Raw genomic sequence first — 24,671 nt, 5'->3', positions numbered from 1 at the left:
TGCACAACTAGAGTTGGGTTTTCTCTCTGTTAAAACAGCGAAGCTTTCTTGGATTATTAGTCTGTTCTTTTTTTTTTTAATTTTATTTATTTATTATTTTTTGGGGGGTACACCAAGTTCAATCATCTGTTTTTATACACATATCCCCGTATTCCCTCCCTCCCTTGACTCCCGCCCACCTTCCCCGTCCCAGTCCTCTAAGGCATCATCCATCCACAAGTTGAACTCCCTTTGTTATATAGCCGCTTCACACTGGCTATCTATTTTACAGTTGGTAAGTATATATATGTCTATGCTACTCTCTCACTTCATCTCAGCTTCCCCTTCACCCCCCGCACCCCCCAACCTCGAGTTCTCCAGTCCATTCTCTGCATTTGTGTCCTTGTTCTTGTCTTGTCACTGAGTACATCAGTACCATTTTTGGATTCCGTATATGTGAGTTAGCATACAATATTTGTCTTTCTCTTTCTGACTTACTTCACTCTGTATGATAATTAGTCTGTTCTTAATCAGAGATCATAAAAGGATTTTCTTTATCTTTTAAGTAATCTGCTTAGGAACAAAGATTCTATGTGTAATCAAAATAATTTCCTGTGCTTTATGTTGCTTTTATATCTTTGTTTATGAGAATTTAAGTATTGTGTCATAGTGATCTATGACCCTATTTATTCAGGTGTTCAAACCTTTTGACATTTTTGACAACTTCCCAGAATTAAATCCTAAATGAGATCTTGAACTCTGAGATTGATATCTCTCAGAGGGTTCCTGGAAAATCTTAAAGGATTTGTTTTTTCACCTTGTAAAAAAGAAAAGTTAAAAAATAATTTGGTTTATTCGATATATTAAATTGCATGGGAAACATTGTCAAATAAGAAATTATGCTTAACTTTCTCTAGGTTATATTTGTGTGGGTAAAGTTATTAACATATATATATTTCAGAAATTGTATGAAGTTCATAGAAATTTGCCAGCACCCTTTTTATCCATCATATGTCCTAGTATCATTGTCAGTTATAATTCGAGTTATTTAAACACTGTATGTCATAGAAATAACCAGATTCCCTTATCAATTACATCATTTTTATAATAAACTCTCTTTAGCTCTTTAACAATGACCATTTTTAAGTCTTTTATCATTCACAGATAATTTTTGTTTTACTCTGATTCTTCCCTGCAAGCTTTTGCAGTTAGCTACAGGCAAGAGTGCTTTGTCTTTAACAAAAAGTGACTTTTTCAGAGATCCATGGAAGGGACTATGGCAAGTGCTCTGAGGGTACAGGCTTCTGAAGGCATTATTGCTTACATAGCTTTGAGGCTATACCTCTGGACCAAGTAAGGATTTCCAGAACTAATGGAGAAGCTGACTGGTTTAAAAAAACAAAACAAAACAAAAAAATGCTAACCCAAGATCAGGCAGAATAAAAATCCATTATATGAAGAAGAAAAAAAGAGTATACTATAAAAAATGTTTAGTAGAATAGAATAGAGATTTCAGAAATAGATCTCAGAATATAAGATTACTTAATATAGTTGTTGTTTTAATATAGTAAAGAAAGTATGTGGATTTTTGTTGTTGTTCCAACACATTAAATAATGCTGAGGAAAAAATGAATCAGTTACATGGGACTGAATGAATTAACAAAGAATGATTATGATTTTTGTGGTTACTGTTTGGGAACATTGCTGGTTCTTTAATGTTTTATTTAAGGAACCCTTTTTTATCTTTTCTAAAGCTGTCTATAACTCATGACAATTTAATTGATTACACTTTTGTAAACAGAAATGAAACATTTAGCTTTTCTCCCTACCTGATCTCTCCAGAATTCAGAAACTCTATTGAGTACTCTTATTTTCATGGCAATGACATTATTTGTATAAGTTCAATAAGAATCTGTCTTCTTTGTAACAGGACATAATTGGAAAAATTAGATATACAGACTTTGGTTTGGAATGATAATCTCAAAGATATAGAATCTCATGTTGTTAGATAGTTTTAAGGAACTGAGGTTTGCTTTATAGAGCCAACGCTTACAAAGCCCTTTTGGAAGAAACTGTCTGGTACCTGGTGTGTAGAGTTCCCAGCCTTACAGATGAGTAAGGAGGGTCACTTCCTGACAAGCCCAGGAAACTTAGGCTATTCTGGGAACCTTGAGAAGAGAGGAACTTACCCAAATGTGTAGGTATTACAGACTAAATCTGGTTGTGAGTTCTTAGATTGGCTTTCTAGCCTTGAGAGGCTTTGAAAAGTCTAATTTGAGATTCTTTTTGAAAAGTTCCAGCAAAGCAAACTCAAAAGGCCTAAGTGGTCACTGACTATTCTTATTGCACTTATATAAGTACTCAGACCATATCTGATGAGACCAGACTTATTTTGTAAACAAGAATAAAAACGGGGTGGGGATGACTACAGAGAGACATTTTATGTTTCAATGGAAAACTTGAGTGCACCCTTTAAATTCCAATCTTGCACATATTGTCAGTTTTCTAGTTTCCTCAGTATCTGGCTACAACTCTCCAAAATGTTTTCAGTTTTTCTCCCCTCCTCCTGATTTGGCCTCATTGAGAACTAAAACTGCCCTTTTTCTGAAGCCCTGCAAGGTGAACCTTGATGATAAACTTAAGAAATCACCACAACAGACCATGTATGTACAACCTTCATGCTTGCTATTGTGTGGGCCATTCAGAAAGTTTGCTGGACCACCAGCTGCCATCATCAAGGACATTCAAACTGTGAAAGAAGCTTCAAGCCCAGCGTCTAGATATCTTCTCAATTGTCTGCCCTCCGGACTCAGAAACTAGTTTTATAGTGTGCTCCAACCATTAATCTTTGTTTTTATTTTTCTTTTCATAGGAATTCCCTTCATTAAATGCCTGACTGCTTGTACCACCTAGCAAATATCCTCTACCACCAAGTCTCAGCTAATGGTTCAGGTGGTCCTTAAAGGACAAAAGGCAACCTAATGAGAAATGGACTTATATTGTTCAAAGGAAAGAAGAATGTCTCTTTCCTCAAATAAGAGCAGGGACTGGGACTTCCCTGGCAGGAAGGACTTCACCTTCCAATGCAGAGAGTGCGGATTTGATCCCTGGTTGGGGAGCTAAGATCCCACATGCCTCTCAGCCAAAGAACCAAAACATAAAACAGAAGCAATATTGTAACAAATTCAGTAAAGACTTTAAAAGTGGTCCACAGCCAAAAAAAAAAAAAAAAACTTAAAAAAAAAAAAAAGAGCAGGGACTGACAAAGACTCTCTCCTTCACTAAGCTTTAGTCAGGTTCCACCAAACTCTTTTTTCACCTAGGTCCCATTCTTACCAGACCTACATTATCCAATTTTAGCAAGAATCCTGCTAAGTCAATTTAGAGAGTTTCCCATTCTTTATACCTAGTCATCCTCCATATCTAATAAAATTCTGTACCACCACCCCCAACCCTAAGTGATAGCTGACCACCCTCGCTTGCCTTCAAGGAAGAATTGTGTCTGTTTAAGCAAAATCTTCAGTCACCCTCAAAGTTTCCTCTTAGTAATTTTCCTTCCACTAATCCACACTCTGCTCCTTAGCTATAAATTCCCACTTGTCTTTGCTGTATTGGGAATTGAGTCCAGTTCTATACTAACCACTTCACTGTTTAGCTTTTTTTTTTTTTTACAATATCAATAATGTACAATCGGGAAAAACAATTACTGTCATATGTGCACACTGACAGATATTCCAACTTTCAGTTAGATAAAGCCAGTGATGTACGAAATGTGAATCAGTGCTTTGTGTATGTATAGAACGTCTGTGATGGAGCAGTGCTTGACAATTTTCTGTCTTACTTATTACTGAAAACCCAGGATATAGAAAAAGACACATTGGGATCAGTACTGATAGAACACAGTTGTGTGAAAAGGAAGGCAGTACATTGCTATTCAAATAAAAGATGCGGCCTGTAGTGGTAATTTACATTTCTGTATTTACAGAGAACAGTTGGTGATCAAAAATATGCCACTTGGTTTTGGTTAATTGTTGGAGGAAATACTGATAATTATTAATACTATCAAATTATAGTTTTTGAATACATTTATGCCTTTTTAATATACCATGTGAGGAGTAGGGCAGCAGGTATAACTCTGGCTATGAGGGAAAAAAGGTGCTCATGTAAATTTTTAAAAGGAAAAAGAGATAAAGATATTTCTTCATGGTGCTGATAATTCTAATAAGACCATTTTGAGTAACTTACTTGAATGACATGTTATAGCAGTGTATATATTTAATGTGTTGAATTGTTTGAACCTTCAGGCTCAAAATACCCCATTTTTAAAGTTTACAGTTGAGAGATTAGAATTTCTTTTAAGAATACTGAACTGTGGTATAAATGGTTTAAACTTTGATGCTTACTAATACAATTCTTTAACAATTTCTTTACTTTTGGGAGAAATACATGATTTATTGCCACATATGTTTAAAAATCACATTACTGTAAATGCAGTATTACATACATAATGCTTCATAAGAAAGTGAAGAAATACTTGTTAGAACTGAATGTGACTAGAGGATAGGTTAGAAATCTATTTACTCTGTCTCCCAAGTTGAAACAATCTTTCTGCTTTCATTTGTGATATGCTTATCAGTTTAATGCCTGATGGAGTTTTGAAACTCATCATCAGTGAGAAGTCTTTATAATTTCTAGGTTTCCAATAGTCCAAATATCCAGAATTTTCTGATAGAGCCACTCAATATTTATTATCATCCAACAATTTTTAATTGGGAGTCAGGACTTTCTAATTTGGTAAAAGTAGTAAGAATAGAAACTGATTGGTCATGAAAGTCAGGGTCTTCTGGCTCAAAGTCTTTGTCATTGGGCCAGGCACCGATAGATTAGTAAGAGCACAAAAAAAATCCAATCTATTTCACTGATAGGGAATAATAATAATAAAAAATATTGAAAACATTTAAAAACTACTGTGATATTTTGAATATGGATGCTGAAATAATATTTATCACCTTTGTAAAACCTTTGTAAAAAAAGGGAATGTTTGTTGGGAGCTTGCTATGGACCAAATATTGTTCTAAGTGTAATGAACTCATGTTAACTGTAAAGGAGCCAGTAATTTATGAACTGAAGCATGGTGAAAATAAATAACTTCCAAGGTCATTCAGTTGCTTACTGGCAGAACCAAGATTTGAACAGTTAGTCTGGCAGTAAAGCCCAAACTCTTTTTACCTGGTTCAGGAAAACAGCACTCTAGGAATCCCTGAGGTGGTCAAGTCAGCTGTGTGTTTTATTTTGAGGTCTTCTAAAGTCTTTCTCTACTCTTTTACTGTACAGTTCTCCTGCATTGTTCTCCTGCTTATTATTATTACAGCTACTGCCATCACCAAGGAATAATTGGTTAGAATCCCTTAAGGAGAGAGGTGGTCGCAAAGAAGTGGATGCTTTGGAGGCAGAGAGAGGAAAGATCACTTGTACGGCCACAGTGATTTCCTTAGTCTTGGCCATTTTTTTTTCTTTGGTTATTGGGGCCCGAAGACAGTTTAAGTGACTTGTAACCTCTCACCTCTAATTCCCTACATACCTCAGAACTGCATGCTCATTTGACAGTGTCTTTGTGGAGCAATAGCATTACCTTCCCCCTTGAAAGATTTACACAGATCATGAGCTTAAAACATTTGAATTTATAAATCATCTTTCCTAAAGGTATATTAAAAAGCTTTTTATGTATAGCAATTTAGTATATTTTAAAACATTGATTTTACATAGCTTTGTTTAATATATTTTAACATTACTATTTGTTAAAAATACATGAAAATTCAGATTGTAGTACTGTTCTAAAACATTAAAAAATATGTCAGGTTTTGGCAGGTAAAGCTTGCTGGCTGTGGTGTGCAGGACAGAGCTTTTTATCTTTTAAATCTACCAGCGCCCTCTAGAGTGAAAGGTTTATGGAATTTGATAAAGGAGCAGTTTCACACTTTCAGATGTTCTTGATCCATACCATTCCCAGGGACAGCTTATTACTTAGAACTAGCAAAGAGCTGAACCTAAGTTTTTTGTTCTGAGTATTCTTTTCAAGGATGCCTTTTAGGTAACTAGAACAAAATAGAAATAAACTCGTTCATTGTAAAAATTTTTTTGCCTTGGTAGTTACACATCTTTTTCTCATCTTCTTGTGAAACTAGTGGTACATAATTATATCTTAACATTGACATTTTTTATAATATTAATAGTAAACATCGAACTTTTTGTTGACCAATAAAACATGCCTAGATTTATTAAATGCCTGTTATATATGTGATACTGTATTTGTATTGAGGAATACACGATAAATAGAGAATAAGCCACAACCCTGGTACTTACATATTTGCTTCCACTTGTCTAGTGTATCAGAGTGTGACCCATATTGGCTCTTGTATTAAAATTGTCTTTATTAAATTAACTAAGAATATTACTATTAATATATATTCCTTCTTTATTACAGAAGAAAATACTCAGGAAACATCACAGGTGAAGAAAAGTCTGAGTGAAAAAGTTTCTCTCTATAGAGGTGACATCACATTGCTAGAGGTAGATGCTATAGTCAATGCGGGTGAGTAGTTGATTTTTTGTGATGTATTTGTTATACTGTTACCCTAAAGCTGGGTTCGCATCTTGGTGGGTGTCAGGCCAAAAGACACAACCAAGCCAAAGATCGGGAGAAGGAAGGATTTATTCCTTGCAGCAAGTAAGGAGAACACCAAGAATCTTTTCCAAAGCCCCCATAACAGCAAAATTGGGGAAGTTTTAACCTAAGGGTACTTACATGCTCATGAAGGGGCTTGAGCAGAGGCGAATTCAGCATAGAATTGGGGCAAAGGTCAACAGTGTCCAAGCTTTAGTTGATTAAAGTCAGAAAAGGTCATTATCATCCTTCCATCCCCTACTCAGATGGGGGCCTTAGCTCCTGCAGAACTCACCCAAGTTGTTTTACATCCCTTGGGGAGGAACTAGGACTCTGTTTCATCGCTGAACTATTGTTTCTTGACTGCTTTTCCTTTGTTCCTACGTTCCTTCACTTCCCTTAAGATCATTAATTCCTGAGACCTGTTGAAGGACAAGCATTGTGGCCAGGCTTAGATCACAGAATGACTTAGGCCAAAAATGACTTCTTTTACATCAAGAAAGCCATGCTGGTTCTCTTTCTTTGAGGACCCCCTACCCTATCTGCTTATAATACGAGGGTTTATTATTTTAAAATACTTTTTCATAAATAGGAATATAAATAGTTTAGGAAAAATATCCTTTCAGGGATTGAAGTGTCATGTATTTCCCTTGTTGATTAAAAACATTGAGGGTTTATTTTATGTATGTGCTGCATTTAATGTGCAAACTCCATGCTATCCATGCTATGTTGAAACTAGGGTACGGGGCCACTGGAAAAGTGACAGATTGTTGCAGAAGGCTCTTCAGAAAGAACTTTAGTAGCTGTATTATTGTTGGTTTAAAGCTTTAGTTAATAGTTGGCCAACGTAAACTTTTGACTTTGTAAAGAGATCTACATCAGACAAAAGTAAAATATAAATAAATTATTTCTGCAGTTTCAAACCTCAGTTATTTGGTTTCAGCGTTTCATGTTTGTTTTTAATGCTTTAATTATTTTAGTAATTAATGATCCTAAAGTAATTTTTGTGTTTGAACATTGGGAAAATAACAGTTAATTTATGTTTAATTTTAGTTTTAGTTTATTTTATGGTGGTCTATATCTTCTATATATTTTATTATGTGGCTGTATATCAAGAAATACATACTAGTTGTGATCCTATAAAAATAAATATCAATAATAAGAGAGTAATGATTTTACTTTGTGTTTTTGTAAAGTTAGGCTCTTTGCAAGTTGAAAGTGTCAAAAACAAATCTAGACTTAGGTAAAGAGAGGCTTTATTCAAAAAGATTATTACAATAAGGCATGGAGGCTTCTCAGTAGGAGGAGAATACTGCAATAGGAAGAACTACTTTCACCATGAGATCTATAAGCATCTCAAAGTTCAAGCAGAAAAGGGCTTTTCTTTTATAGGGAGGAGTAAACAGGCTGGAAAGAATTGGATGTGGGGCTGTGGGATGAGTGGGTGGCATGGTCGGACAGTTGATCAGGGAATGTTTTCCCTTGAGGCCAGCTGATTCTTGGGAGGAAGTCATTAAAGAGGGGTTGTTCACCGTCCATTGCTCAAGGCTCTTGGAGGAAGGAGAGAAGTCTGAATAAAGTTTGGTCAAGTCCAGTTAATAGGCATTGATCAAGCAGAATGGTCAATAGGAACAAATAGTTCAGCTAATCATTTATGAAGTAAAGAATGGAAATTTGGAGTGTCTGTGTCTTGGCTTTGTCATTGGTTGCAAGGGGTCATTGTGAGTTTTACCTAAGTCATATTGGGAAAGAGTGGTTCTTTGCAGTAAGCTTGTTTCCCAGAACACAAAAGAGGGGTAATTTCTTGACAGTCCATGCTTTCCAGGAGTACAGAATTCAGATCAAGTTCAACGTTGTCTCGAGTTTCACTCTGGTGATGAGTATATTCACACAGTATAGTAGGAATACACCTTGATAGGGGAACAGGTAGGTCTCATGGAGAACTAGAGCATTGTTCAGGTTATAGTTTTGGCCATCAGGAAGTATGGAAGTCTGGTATTCTTCCCTTGGAATTGGCTGTCAGTTGCTTTGTGCTGTATCTGCTTTTCCATAATCAGAGCTCAGTTTTTCTCTTTCTCTTCTTCTGATGCCTGTCTACTTCCTTACTCCTCTGAGACCTCCCTAAAATGTAAACTCTTCATGAGAGAGGAAATATCTGGGTCATTTAATCTCTACTCAATGTGAATCACTCCTTTTGGATAGAATTCCATCCTCAGATCACCTCATTCCTACAAGTCTCCCTTATATCTATTTGCTCTGGACTGTTCATTTGTGGCTCTGGGTAACAAAACACTTTCTGTGATCCGGGGGGCCTCTGGAGAAGACAGGCCCTTGGAAAGAGTCTTATCACCTTCTCTCCAGGACAGAGGTTTCACCAGATACTCCTATAGTTAGTAAGTCATCAGTGATTTGTTGTGCTCTAAATTCTATAAACATGTGAACTTTAATTTTAAAAACATTTAAAGTTTAATTAAAAAAATATTTATATATCACCAGCTTTCCTCTATGTTCTTGTAATTTGCAGCCGTTGATCCCAGTTCTGCCCTGTGGAGTATAATTGATGGCATTTATTTCCTTCTTAAATACCTTAAGACCTCTCTCATGTTATTAACAGAACGTTGAATTTGCCACATTAGCATAGTTAATAATATCCGTAATTATGTTTTTTTCTTGAGTTTGTTAACTGTATACCTGTTTATCTCTCTGTTGAGGCTACAGACTGGTGTCTCTTTCACTTTGTGTCATCTCCCAAAGCAATCTCTTGTCTTTATGTTCTTGGTAAACATTTGATATTGTATATTTGTTAAACTGAACTATATGGAATTGAATTTGTAGCACCCTTGACCCATAGTATATTCAGCATTGGAGACTTGACACAGTGAACACAATTTGGCTCTGATTTAAAAAAGAAAAAGGTTTATTTGATCAATAAATAAAAAAATTGGAGGGTAATTTTTAGTGAAAATAAAATGGTGCTAAACAGGAAAACATCACTTACCGGAAAACATCCCATTACTATTTTGATTTTTTGTTCTTGCCTGTATGTGTCATTTTTTCATAGCTGTCACATTGTGGAAATCAAATCTGTCTGTCAAGAAACCAAGCACCACACTCGGAGGGTTGGAGAATTCAGGTTTATTAAGCCGGCAGTCCCAGATGAGCCAACGCTCTAAAGTTCTGGGGCCCCAAGCTCAGGGTGAGCTTTACTTTTATAGGGGTCAGTGCACATGGTTATAATTAGCATTGGTTGATTGATTACCTGGTTACTATAGGTTATGGGCAGTTACAGAGTGTGGGAGTTGCTATGAGTTACACACAGGGGGTTTCCAAACCGAAACTTGCAGGAGCAGGAGCAGAACATTCCATACTTATCAGAACATCTTAAGGTTACAGTTGATTGCTAGGTCATCTTGTTCTTCTCTCGAGCAGCAAGCAGATTTTACAGAAGCAGAGCAAGCATGAAGTTATTTCTAGCTGAGTGCAAACATCTAATTTTCCTCTTCAACATAGTGTACAAGGGTTTGATGAATTTATATGAAGGCAGGCAGCAACTTCCAAAAACCATTTGGCACCTTTAGCTCACCTCTCTGGCTGAGATAATTATAATTTGGCCATGTTCTGCATCTCACAAGGACGAACTCATCGGGTAGTTCTTGGGTAGATGGAAAAGAGATGCCAGATGTACGGTGTAATGACTCTGTTTACAGCTTTCTGCTGTGCTGTTTGTTTGCTTGGTGTGTCAGGAGAGGAACAGCTGTTAACCTTTTAGGTGAACAAGGCAACATGGCAGGAAACTCCAGAGCTGCTTCTGCTGATAGGGTAATAAGAGGCAATGTGCCCAGTCAAGGTGCCAGAGCGGCCCGACTTGTAAAGTTCTCTTTCCATGTCCACGTTAGTACATGGAGCACCTGGTCATAGTTGCCGTGAATGAAATGATTTGATATTTAAAAATTTTTCCTAATAAAGTACTTTTTGAACTTTCTTAGAGTTCCTTAAATGTGATCCAGGATAAGCCTCCTATATATTATATTCTTCTCTGTAGGAAATAATGCATATTTGGTATATTTTAATAAAATAGATGCTGTAGTCAATAGGGTATGTAGATTCAGGCAGACCCAGTTCCAGATTAGGCTCTCATACCCGGGGCCATTTATTTGTTTAAACTTTTTATATTGAAATAATTATAGGAAATTGCAAAAATAGTACAAAGTCTTGTGTAAGTCCTAGGGCTATAGTACAATATCAAAACCAGGTAATTGACATTGGTACACTATTATTAACTAGACTATAGACCTTATTCAAGTTTCAACATTTTTAAACCTGCATTTGTGTGTGTGTGTGTGTGTGTAGTTCTATGCAAGTTTATCCCATGTGTAGATTCTTGTAAACACTACCACCACCACCATGATACTAGACTGTTCTATTACAATGAAAGAACTCTCTCATGCTACTCTTTGTAGTGGGACCCACCTCCCTGCCTCACCTCCCTGTTCTCCTTCTCTATAGTTTTGTCATTTTAAGAATGTTATATAAATGGAGTCATACAGCATATAACTTTTTGAGACTGATTTTTTTTTTTTTTACTGAACATAAAGCCCTTGAGGTCCATTCAGGTTGTTGCATGTATTAGTAGTTCATTCCTTTTTATTGCTGAGGAGTAAGTCCATTGCATTGATGTACCAAAGTTTGTTCAGCCCTTCACTCATTGAAGGGCATTTGGGTTCTCCTCAGTATTTTTCTGGAACGAATAGAGCTGCTATACAGATTCAAGTACAGTTTTTTTGTATGTAGCAGCGTATAAGATAATCTGTTTATGTAGGTCCTTGTATAATTTTGTACTAAGACTGTTGGTCAGAGTTTTGGTCTTTGCTAGAGCATGGGGAAGAGTTCCATTTAATTTACGCTTCAGTATTATATCATTAGAGACAATTTGAGTTGTATCACAATCACAGGAAAATATTTTGTAGAAGGTGTGATTTTTATTCATTTGTGGATTGTGGGCTGTATAATGGAAAAATGGTTAACTTTCCAACTCTAATGGGTTGACTTTGGCCAAAGATGAATTCCGTTTGCTGTAAAAAGAATTTTTAAAGTGTGAAGTGAGGAAAAGGTCAGTTTGTTTATTTCACTTCTTCCTTTCCCCACCCCAGCATGATAGGGAGAGATACATTTACACTGTAGTTAATCACAGAGGTCTTGATGTCAGATCAATCATTATTTTAAATATGCCTCTTTAACTTCCTGGCCAAATGACCTTCAGTAAATTATTCAACCTTTCTGAGCCTTAATTTGTTCATTGGTACAATGGAGATAATACAAGGGCTACTTCATAGGGCTGTGTGAAAATCAAAAGAGGTAATGTATAGAAAGCACCTCACTCAGCACCTAGCATATAGACACACTCAGTAAACAGTAGCAGAATTATACTGCTTAGGTCTAATATCAGAAAAATGATTTTCTTCTATCAGTGTCACAAGGTAACTTATGCATGTTCTTCAGGTCTTATGCACAGATAGACATATAACCAACTAAAAGGGCTTATGCTACATTCTACAACTTTAGCTGTTATACTCTTCGTTTGAATTGTGTCCAGGAAAAGTTGTCCAATTCTGAGGCTTTATATTAAAAGCTAAGTTTCTACAACATTGTTGTAGAAATTACATATGAATATGTAATTCATATGAACTAATGACCAAGGGAAAAGAATTATTTTTGTTCACTTTAGTGAGAAGTGTTTTTACTGCGTTAATTGTGAATGTCATAATTGTGACAAAAATTAAGCTAGTGATGTATGATTGGATAGATAACCATTTAATAGCTGGGTATAATTTAATTAATATAGAATATCTGTATATTTACATAGGCAAACCAGGTAGTGGGACTGCATGTGGTAGAAGAAATGTTACTTTATAGAAATTTCATTAATCACCTCCCCTTGCTTAAAATGAATGTTATTTTAATATATTTTTTCAGTAAAGCTGAAATAAGGCTTATTTGAAATTAGGATTCAAATTTTTGGAAGAATAGGTTCATTTACTGAAATATTTTGGGCAGAATTGACAGCAACTGCTTCATCCCGTATGAAATTTCATCTCCACTAACAAAGCCTTAAAATTTTATTCTTCATTAAATTTCTGTATTACATATTTCTTCTCTTAACATTTTGTTGTGCAAGACACAAAATATGCAGTGGACACAAACACACACATAAGTGTAGAGTTCAGTAAATTTTCACAGATTGGTGTACCTGTGTTACTCCATCCAGATCAAAACAGAGAACAGTATCCGTACCTGGAAGAGCTCTTGGCACCCCCTAACATCTTGTAGTGAATACAGGATAGTGGGTTCACTGTCCTGACTTTTAGTAGCATATGTTAGTTTTGCCTGTTCTTATATTTTATATAAATGGAACCATATAGTGTATACGCCTCAATGTTTGGTTCTTTTAGTTCGCCATTATGCTTGTAAGATTGATCTATATTGTTGTGTATAGATGTCAGTCATTCATTTGTATTATTATTATGATGTAATATTTCATTTTGTGAATATGCCATAAGGTATCCAATCTGCTGTTGATGGGCATTTAGTTAATTTCAATTTTGGATCTATTTTTCCTACAATGAACTTCCTAACATATTTGTATGTGTGTATGTGTATTTTTGTGAATAGATATCTATATATTTCTGTTGGGTTTATATCTGAGAGTAGAATGGTTTTATCATAGGATATGTGTATGTTCATACTTATTAGATACTGTTACTAAGCATATTCTGTATCCATGACAATACTTGATATTTTCTGTATTGTTTTAAAAAATAGGGCCTGACATAGGTGAAGTAATAATTTTTTAATGAATGTATAAAATATACTGACAAAATCAAATTTTTGACAAATCAAATTTTAAAGCATTTTGTAGCTAATAATTCATCTTAAGGTTTGCGTAAGTGAAGAAATAAAATAAAAAATGAAAATGTTGTTTTCCTATAGCTGAGGATGGGATTGTTTTTTGCAGTTTTTTATTAGGTTCATAAAAACATACATGTAATAGATTTTCCTTCTATAGGTAGTGGCACTTAGGAACAAAGTATCATACTATGAAAGTACTGTTACTACTACTACTGCTACTACTATTTCTTTTGGCAGAGAGACCAAAACCAGAGAAAACAGTCTAAGAAATGATATTCTCAAACCTCCTTTTGGAAGAAAAGCAATTTCAGAAAAAAAAAAAAAACATTGTAAGGTCTATTTCCACATGTGAGATATTCCACAGAAGTCGGTCCTTTTGCTGAATACAGATAGATTTAAAAAGTCCTGCAACGTAGTCTTAATGCCACATTCAAATAGGGTTATAAAGAGTTTGCGTTTACATTATAGATACACCCTATCAGTAAAACTTATTTAATATTGTATAGTATTGGTAATTTAAAAATGTATAACAGTTATTTTTTTCTGAATATGACATTAATGCATGTTTATTAAGAAAATTGGGAGATGCAGAAAAGTAGAAAGAAATAAAATGTCAACTTTCAATCCAGAGATAACCACTATTAATAACATTTTATATCTTCTGGTCTTTAAAATGTATGCGTATATAAAGCTATAGGCTGTGTACTTTGCAACAATACTGTATGTGCTGTATTGTAAGCTGCATTTTTTTCCACTTATATAGATCCCATTTTCCATTTCCTTAAATGTTAAGAACGTGAGTTTAAATGATTATTATTCCATTTTTTTATTTTTATAAATAAAGCTATAATGAATGTCCTCATACCAAAATTTTTATAAGCATCTCTGATTATTTTTTCAAAATGTTTCAGTTAGAAGGAGTTATTAGGTAAAAGGTTATAATACTTGTAAAAATGATTTTGATATCCATTGCTTCGTAGAAAGAATGTTATACTTTCTCAAGGGTGATATATAAGTGCAAATTCTTGTAAATACCAGGTTACATCATAACAAAATCAATCCTACCAATTTAATAGTGATTAATATTATCCAATTTGTTATATTATGAGTGATATTGAATGCTTTTTTCCTTATGTTTATTGGGCATTTGCATTTTTAAAAGTTTTATGCTCATATTCCTAACTAGGTTTTCTTTTGGACATTTGTCTTTTTTTAATTGGGGAAAGCTTATTATATATTAACAAGAGTAATATATATTCTTTGTATCTATCTTTTAAATTGTTTCTTTAATTTATATTAAGCTGCACATAGAATTTATGCTCACGAAAGGTGTGAGATAGTGGTGTATGTTTTTAAATTATTGTGGCTTTCACATATGTATTCTGGTTTGGGATCCTGTGACTCCTCCTTCAACCTCTGCCATTTGTCCACCTTTTAATTTATTTCTTGGTGAATCTTGTCCTTTTATTCTACCAGATAAATTTTAGAGTTATTTTGTCAAGTTCAAAATCAAAACAAACAAAAAAACCCCTCCATCACAACAAAAATCCCGGAAATATCAATGGAATTTTGGTTAGGAATTTAGGTTATTCAGAGAGTTTTGACATTTTTAACTTAATGCATCTTCCCTGTCTAGGAATGGTGCTGGTTGTTAGATTTATTTAAATCTTTTTTCCCTAATATCCCTCAGTAAAGGTTTATAGTTTTCATCATATGGGCCTCACACAGTTGTTTTATCCTAGCAAGTTTATAATTTTGTTGCTATTATGAATGGTATCTATTTTTTCTATTATTTATTTTACCAGATTATTTTCAATAATATGGAAAAGCTATTAATTTAATAATTGCCCACCTTACAACAGTTTTTGCAGCTTTTCAGTTGATTCTCTTGGGTTTTCTAGGCATATATATTGTTATACACACTATTTCTCTGCCCTTTTTATTGCTTTGGCTACAACATGATAACAATGTTAAATTAGTTATGATAAGACATTCTTGCTTATTCTTGATTTTGATGGGAATGCCTTTAGTCAAATGTTTCATCATTCATTCATTCGTTCATTCAACAAATAAGTATGAATATCTGCTATATGACAAGCCCTATGCGAAGTATAAAAGAGAAAATGGTGAGAAAAGCAGAGATCATCTAAGCTCTTAACTTTGCAGACTACTGGGAGATTGTAGTTACACAGTTATCTGAATAAATATAAATTTACAATTCACAGATTGAGGCTTTTGTCAGTAGCTTGTATAATTTTACTAATTGTAAGGAAGCCTAAGAGTCTAACTACAAAGCATTTAGGTCCTTATCAGAGAGTTCACCCTGTCAGAAAAGTTGAACTACAATTAAAGTATTAACCTCAATGAAACAGTTATTTTAAATTTTATGCAAGTAGACAAAATAAAACTAATTTCCCATTTCTTTCCATTATTTATTTGAGGTTTTGTAATTTTTTTCTTATTATTAACTGAACACCTAGGTTTATGCTTTTTCATATCTTTTTAAAATGGTTCCTCCATCTTTTTTTTTTATAAAGAAGTCGATATGAATGTCTTCTTTTAGATATTTTTATTTGATTAATTAATTGATTTTTTTAATTTTTGGCTGCGTCAAGTCTTAGTTGCGGCATGCGGGATCTTTAGTTGCGGTGCGTGGGCTTCTCTCTAGTTGTGGCGTGTGGGTTTTCTCCTCTCTAGTTGTGGCACACAGACTCCAGAGCACATGGGCTCTGTCATTTGCAGCACGTGGGCTTCTCTAGTTGAGGCCTGTGGGCTTGGTAGTTGTGGCACACAGGCTTACTTAGTTGCCCTGCAGCATGTGGGATCTTAGTTCCCCGACCAGGCATTGAACCCGCATCCCCTGCATTGGAGGACGGATTCTTTACCATTGGACCACCAGGGAAGTCCTGGTTCCTTCATCTTTTAATCAGTTCTTTTCATTGCTTCTGAAGAACTCATTGGGCTCTAAGAGTCTGTTGAGTAAGGCAATATTAAAACCAAGTGTTCATTATAAATTTACTGAAATTTCAGACCTCTTAATTTGGGCTGTCTATTAGATAGTTAGTAGCTAGCTAGGATTTTACTTACAGGGTGATACTGTTGAACTTTCTGGGAGTATTCTTAGCATGGAGATAGTAACGTTCAGAAACTACTTCTTCCCTCCCTTTCTGCAGATCAAGCCCAACACTCACTCCAGCTGAGCCAAGCAAAGGGGAGAGAACTTCTACCCATCATTCTCCCTCTTTACTTTTCCTCCTGTGCTATTCCAGAACCTGCTGAAAAGTTTCAAAATCACTGCTGTGGATAGCTCTCATTTGATCAACCTGTAAAATACAGTTGAGCAGACAGGTATGGGTGAGAACAATGTTTTTTTTTTTTGAGGTGAATTCTTAACACTGGCTCCCAGCTGTAAGAATATTAGTGTCTTTGCTTTATCTAGTGTGAGGATGGACAGAAAACAGGGTCTTGAGGATGGAGTGAAAGGTTAAATGAAAAAGAGGCTTCATGATGTGTTAAATTGTCATTTTTACTTGTTATTTAGCTTTGCATACCAATATATTTTTCAAAATATTTCTGTTCTTTTATCCATCACTTCCTTGTTTTTCTGATTTACAGGCTTTTTTTCTGCAGAAATTGTGGAATCAAACTAAACTAAATCATACTCTAAGGAATTAGAAGATAATCCTCAAAAGAAAATAATTATGAATGGGGATGGGTGGCTTCCAAGAAATTCCCCACTGAGTTTTTGATTTCTATTTTTGACCCCTCTTGTCACTATTTTTAAGGGACTGTCCCTTGGAGTTAAATAATAACATAGTCCTCAAGGGACTTTGAGAGACTAAAATTAAAAAAAAAAAATGCTGGGGGAAAGTGCTAGGAACTGCTTGGGCATTTGTTGCATGTTTTCAGAGCTTTTTTTTTCTCTCTTTGAGAATTCTTCAGTGCACTTAGGGAAATTTATATTTTGTTTGTCACACATACTAGTCAATTGGATTTAAAAAATGTTTTAAAAGATATTTTTGGGTGACATTACAAAAGGAATACATATTAATATTTAAAATAGGGAAAATATAAAGTACAGAAAAGAATAAAATATTCTCCATAATATTTCCAAACATACACATCATTGTTTAAGTTCAGTGTTTATGCTTCAGATTATTTTCTTTTTATTTCATATATATATTTTGAATTTTAGAAAATACTGCTTAATTTTTTAAAATCATTTTTACATGTCATTTTAAGTAGCTGTGTGATATTGTCATGCACATGAATGCTTATTTAACTATTCCTTCATTGTTGGAAGTTTAGATTGTTTCGTGTTTTTTACTGTTACAAACAGGCTGAGACAAACATGCCAGCAGATAAATCTTTGTAAAAAAATCCTTGATTATTCCCTTGAAATATATTCCTCGAAGTGAAATTATGGGAGTATGAAAGTTTTTAAACTTTTGATGTATGCAACCAAATAGCTCTATGGAAAGGTTAAGTGAATTTATTTCTCTCAAATTAAAAGAGTGTGTATTTCCCTAAACTTCATCAATATTAACTTTGATGATTTTTTTTTAACCTATGCCTTTGAATTATACTTCATTGTTGTTTTAATTTCTATTTCTTTGAAGACAGGACACATAACTTTTGGCATTATGTTCTGGAATTGAATGCAAAATTTTGCCTATAAAATTTTATTGGTGCCAATAAGGTACAAGTAAGTTGGTGGTAGTAGCCTGGAGGCATTGGGTGAGGTTGGGTTGGCTAGAGGCCTGAGGAGAACAGTACTGAATGTTTCTCAATAGAGAAACCCAATAGCTCAAGTTCATTGCCACTGTTCTGTTCCTGAAATTCAAGATGGTGGGGAAAGAGATGGACATTGAAGTGCCTTGAAATGAGAGAGGAACTGTTTTTTGTTTTCACTTTCAGAGTATTACCTAGGATCCAGCACAGCACTTGGCCTTGGGGATGTCTTATGGTCATGGCTTTGGTTCTTAGAGGTTGTTGAAAAGCATCATTTCTCTGAAACTTTGAGCCTTTTCCCTATGCAAGAAAATCTCAAAGCCCACGCCTGGGGCTAGAATGGGTGGCAGTCTATAGGTGCCATATAAGCCAGAGCACCTCCGCCTTGTAAAGAGAGTTAACATTTACTGAAAGCATCTCTAGCTTCTGAAATTGGATTTAGCCCTTTCATTGCTACTTTCCATGTGGACTGAGCCAATTGGGCTGAGCCTGTAGAGGAGGGAACCAGTCCCCTGGAAGGGTAAGTAGCTGTGCTTACATTAGGGTAAAGGGAATGGGGAAGTGAATTCTAATTCTACTGGTAGTTAATAAATACAGATACTGTCTGCCATACTTTGTCTTGTAATTTCATGACTTGTCAGCAGTTGATTATGGTTAAATCAAGTTAAAAGCTGAACTTTATAATGATGCTCAGTGACATTTCATGAAGCATGGGGGCTGCCTAATGCTCATGTATAACCTTATATGGAATCCTCTATGCTCTTTTACTTTTAAAATTTTTATTTTTTAATTATACAGCAAAATTGAAAAACAATTTTATGTACACTTCTGTTAATTTCAACCAAAGAAAATGTATATATTATTTGTTACGTATACAGGTCAACTTAATTTCTAAGTTATTTTTCTTCTTTATTTGTGACTTTTGGGGAGCTGCTTCTTGTGGGGTCAAAAACATGTGAATGATATTCATTCTGTTGATGGAATATAATCCTAGTCATTTGGCTGTTAGTTTACTTAATTTTTCTTTAATTAAGGCCTTGGTTTATATGTGTAGGAAAAGGGAAAAATGACATTGATTTCTTAATTCCAATCATTAATTCATGTAAAAATTAGGCTCCATAAATAATAGTGAAGAAAAATAGCTTATCAGTAGAAAGTAGGCATTCTTATATTTCATGATATATAAATCTTTTAAACTTCAGCAGTTTCAGAGGACCTTACTGATTTTCTGTTAAATTTGTGTTTGGTGAATAGCCCCTTTGTGGAGTAAATTCTATAAACTTAAAAAGGAAAGAGTCAGTGTTTTTTGATGCGTGAGTAAGAATGATATTCTTATAGCTCAGATTTGGTGCTTATTGATTGACAAGTCGTTTATTACACTTGGTGTTGTATAAGGGAAGATTTTGGTCATTTTGATAAGAAAGAAAGGCTGAGAAATATTTTTCAGCATTCTTAGTTGGCTTTAGATTTCCAGTTATAAAAGCAGCCAATATTGGCTTTAGAATAGGGACAGAAATAAATATTTTATTTTGGCATACATTCAGGCAACAGCTTTTCACTACTCTTTTTATTTTTGTAACTGTTTGAAGAAGCAAATTTATGGCATTAAATTTCCACAGCTTTTTTTGACCTTGAGGTACATCTGATTTGCTTTAAGTTTTAATTTTATGACACATCACATCTCTGTTGTGTCCAAAATTAAACTTCAAGGTAGAGGTATATTTTTCCACATTGGGATTGTGAACAGAATAAATTGCCAGAGAATTATGTTTAAATGAACGTATAAGTGTAGGAATGTTGACTACACTAGCTACACCTCCCCATATAAACAGCTTGTTAATGTGCAATCAGTCACTGGAGTTGCCATGAACTTGGAGCTTAATGAACAGGTGGAGAAAGAGGATGAATCCCAATTCAAAGTGAATCTGACAGCTTATCAGGCAATTTCACTGATAGCTAATCCATTTCGTTTGGCAACTTAATTTGTCACACAGTTAGAATTTTCATCCCATGGGTTTCTGGGTGGAAATTAATTCAGAAACATGTCCAGTCCATGAGGCTGAAGAGATCTGCTTAAGCTTTGTGAGGACATTTAGAAATAAGTTATTTTAAATGCATAAAACAGGTTTCTTTTACAATTCTGTTTATATTTAACCGAGTCCTCCTTAAAATGTATAGATGGTACTAGCACTTGATGGTATATCAAGGCAGTTAACAAAGGTTTATTTGTTCTAAATTTTTAAATTAAACAAATTGTTAATTTTAATTCATTGGTGAAATAACACTAAAATATTATGTGAGTATAATTAATTCTGTCTTTACATATTGAAAAGTTACTAGCTGTGAACATGTTTTATAGCATCCATAGCAAGAAATAATGAGCAAAAGAAATTATTTCTTTAAAACTTACGATTTTGCATCTGCTGAGTACTTACAAATTCTCTAATTAGACTGGTTTACAGCTCATATTTTACTTAAAAATATCTTGTATAGTAATATTCTTTGACAGAAAGGAAGAAATGTAACTTACCCCCCATAGCTCACACTCTGTGCTTAGAATTTGCAAGAATAAGCCTTATTAATTGAGCTCAGCTTAGGACCTAGCTATGGTTTAAAATAACTTCAAAACCAGAAATACATTTTCTTCACTTTTTAAAGACTTGATTTATAGTGTATAGAAAGTTAAATTGATTATTGATCCTTGAAAAGCAAATGTATCCTGTAAAAATGACGGAACAAAAGAACACAATATGAAATGATAGAGTGATTGATTGTCTGCAGCCTGGAGACAACCTCCTCCTTAGATGTCATCTTCGCTGGGCATCTGTACCTCTGAGAGGGTGATGTGGATGAAGTGTTAGGCGAGATTAGTTGCACCCTGGCATGAACTGTTACATTTTAGAAGAAGATTGAGGAAGGCTGGCAACAAATCATTTCTAAGAAGGAATTTGGGGAATGAGGAATGGAGCACAAGATCAATAAGATGTATGATATAACTCCGGGGGGGACACCAGGGAATTCCTTATAATCTCTCAAGCCCTGAAGCATCTTCAAAAAGAATGTAAGTCAGTGAAAAATAATTGAGATGACAGAAAACCAAAAACTGGCATAAGGCTGTCATTGATTGGATGTGTCAGGCAAATTGTGGCTATCATTCTTATGACCAGGCTGATTAAAGTAATATCTTCATAATATAGGGGGGGCTCAGTGTTGAATCGTCCTGGCACCTTTCCCAAATCCCCTTTCTGAGTCTTGGGCATTCTTCCATGGAACATATTGCAGACCTGCAAACTTGTCATTTTAGAAGCTGGACTTTCATTTTTACATTTAAAGAAAAATGGTCAACAAGTCCAGTACTAGACCTTGGGAATCAGTCCAAAAGAAAAAAAAAAAATCTTCTGGGCATTGTTTGACTTTTTTCTTTTTTCATACTAAAATAATGATTATGTCAAGCTTTAGTGGACATCACAATCACCAGAATCTTGTTTTAAATGCTGATTTCTATTTTCCAGCAGCCCAGAATTCAGATTCAGCAGGTCTAGGAGGTGCCCTTGGAATTTCCAGTTAACAGGAATCCTGTTGCGGAGGTTCTGATGCAGGAGTCTGTACACCCTTCTTTATGAACCGTTTCCCTGTGCTCTGCGGCTTAGAGCACACCAGGTCCATGCACTTGCTCTTTGGTACTCTTTTTCAGACCTTTTTGAACATCTTTTCTCTTCAGGGCTTTTACAGATATGTGTTGGAAAGCACCGTTTCTCCCTCTGTTCTCTTAAAGCAATCTGGGCTTTAATATTTACCCTTCCTTTCCCTTCTCTTCCTTTCCCTTTCCTCCTCATTTTCCTCTCTAATCCCCTCCTTTTCTCTCTTCCTTCCTTCTTTCTCATGCAGATTTAGTTAGAATTTGTGCCTAATTCTCTGCCAGACACTGGGATGATAGATGGCCTTTGTTCTAAAGGACCTTGTACTCTCTAGGAAGATACACATACAGAAACAACTGTATGACTCAGGACTAATGACAAGTGAATTGAAGAAATAGAAACCAAAGGCCAGGGAAGGAGTTGTGAGTGTGGACATCAGGAAGGACTTCATAGGTATGATGGTCAAGCATTGAGGAGAGTAGCATTTTAGTAGGCATAAAGACAAGAAATTGCCTGAACAGAGGCCCACAGCATGAGAAAGTCTGGCTTGTTGAAGAAATGGTGCATTGGTTTAATGTTTGTTTGTGGCTCTGTGGAAATATCACTGGGGTAAGGGGAGTAGGGCTCCAGTGTTGGTGTAGAGCTGACGAGCTGGATTTTGGTGACCTCCAGTATTGCAGGTCCACATGTGTCTTTGTCTTACTTTATCGGTTCTTATAAGTTTATCTCTCTTGCATAGCTGACTTTTCTCAAAGGAGAGTGTATACTATCCCCTGTGGGATCTTCCTGGACTATCTCTGATTCACCACCACACCAACAACCCATGAAAAAATCAATTAGAGAAGCAGTAGAGTTTAGTGGTGTGGTAGGCTGAAAAACACCCCCTCCCCCCCCAAATCCACCTCCTGATCCTTGGAATTTATGAATATTACCTTACATGGCTGATGTGATTAAGTGAAGGATCTTGGTATTTGAGTACACACAGAGGAGAAGGCGATATTAAGATGGAGCTGAGAGAGATTTAAAGGTGGTCACCTTGAAGACTGGAGTGATGTGGGGATAGAGAAGGAATGCTGGCAGCCACAGGAGCTGGAGGAGGCAACGAACTTCTCCTCTAGAGTCTTTAGAGGGAGGGCAGCCCTGCAGACCCCTGGGTTTCTGCCCAGTGAAAGTAATTTTGGACTTCTGATCTCCAAAACCGTGAGAGGATATATTGTGTTGTTATAAGCCATGTAGTTTGTAGCAATCTTTTATAGCAGCTCTAGGAAACTAATACAGTGGTTAAGAGGTTGACCTCTGAAGTTAGCCAGATGGGGATCTTATTGTTAGTGTGACCTTAGACAAATTCCTTAGATCTCTCGTGCTTAAACTGTCGTTTTGAGGAGGAAATGACCTAACGTGTTTGTGCTTTGTGTGGTGTCCAGTTCCTGGTACATGTCGTAAACTGCATAATAAATGTTAAATGTGATGGTGATGATGGTGACAGTGGTAACAGGGAAAAATAATACAGTGGGGAAAACCCAAATGGATCCATTGTGCTTTATAACATTTCTGATTTAATAATTACTGACTCTGTTACTCATGAGTAACTGATAAAGTATAACTCTTACTATGTAAATGATAGATACCAAAACCCTACTAAGAAGACATTTAGTGAAATATGAGGATCCTGTAACAAAAAATCCTCAAGTTGGATTTATGTTCTGTGAGGAAGACAGTGAGAGAGCTTGGCTTTTTGGGTAAGGCTTTTTTCCTTTTTTCCTTTGTTTCACTTCTTTTTTCAAATAGCCTGCAGCTTGGAAGGAGACACCTTTTGACTGGAAAACTATCTTGGTAGCTAGCAGAAATAGTCTCAATGGAGAAACAGTGTGTTCGCCAATTAGAAGTTCATATTACTTTAAATTTTTCTTCTAATAGTTTCAGGAGTTTGAGTGAAATTGAGATTTCTTTCTTTCTTCAGTGCTACATGTGACCACTCATGATCAGAATTAGAAATAAAGACCAAAAAAAAAGGGCAAAATAAAATAAAACATAGAAATACACAAATTGTAGTGATCTTGATTTTTCTGTATGAAAACTGAAATCCAGTAAGTAAACTTCTGTTGGAATTATCAGTCATTCAAACATTATTCTTGAAGCATTAAAACAGCCACCCTTTTAGTGAGCCAGGGTGTTAGATCTGTAAATTTACTGAGCCATATGCGTAGGCATTGACTAGACCGCTTTCCATTGTGATAGAACTGATGTAATTTAAGAATCTGGTGCATCTGATTTGTGAATCTTGGAAAGACAGTTGCTTGGCAGTAATGACAGGTCTTATCCTTGCTGCTGTGGGTAGAGAGCTATTTTACACTTTGTCAGATTGAGGCTTCCACCTATGAAGTGGGCTATTATTTAGAGAATTTTGTCTTCTCAGCAATTATTAAAATACCATTACCAAGTAAATCTCACTGTGGTGATTCATCAAATCAAGAGCTTTCTGAGGACAGGGACTGTGTTATCCATTTATGTATCTGATGCCTGGCACCATGTCAGGCCCATTATTAGGGTTCAGGAGATGTTTGTAGAATTAATGGTTGACTGTATTGTTTTCTGTAATCAGGAGTTTTAGTTAGAATGATGGTAAATAGACTTGGACACTGAGTATTTCTACTTTTTATCAGTTAGGAGTACTCTCCAAGCTGGTGGACTTATTATTTTTTAATGTAATGTTTTTTCTTTCTTTTCATTTAAAATTTCTTTGTAAGCACAAA

General features: G+C 35.2%; 1 protein-coding gene across 4 annotated transcripts in view; it reads left to right on the top strand.

Annotated features, from left to right (window-relative positions):
* MACROD2 (mono-ADP ribosylhydrolase 2) overlaps positions 1-24,671 on the top strand; it is a 1,919,130-nt gene that overhangs the window by 90,093 nt on the left and 1,804,366 nt on the right. For all 4 annotated transcript variants that reach the window (XM_057703765.1, XM_057703767.1, XM_057703766.1 and 1 more), the window contains exon 3: positions 6,464-6,571. In XM_057703765.1, the coding sequence (XP_057559748.1) occupies positions 6,464-6,571 (108 nt within the window). The remainder of the gene's footprint in view (positions 1-6,463; positions 6,572-24,671) is intronic.

The sequence above is a fragment of the Hippopotamus amphibius genome, chromosome 12 (assembly GCF_030028045.1).
Source record: "Hippopotamus amphibius kiboko isolate mHipAmp2 chromosome 12, mHipAmp2.hap2, whole genome shotgun sequence".
Lineage (NCBI taxonomy): Eukaryota > Metazoa > Chordata > Mammalia > Artiodactyla > Hippopotamidae > Hippopotamus > Hippopotamus amphibius.
Note: the sequence above shows the minus strand (reverse complement) of the source record. Positions and strands in the feature narration are given on the sequence as shown.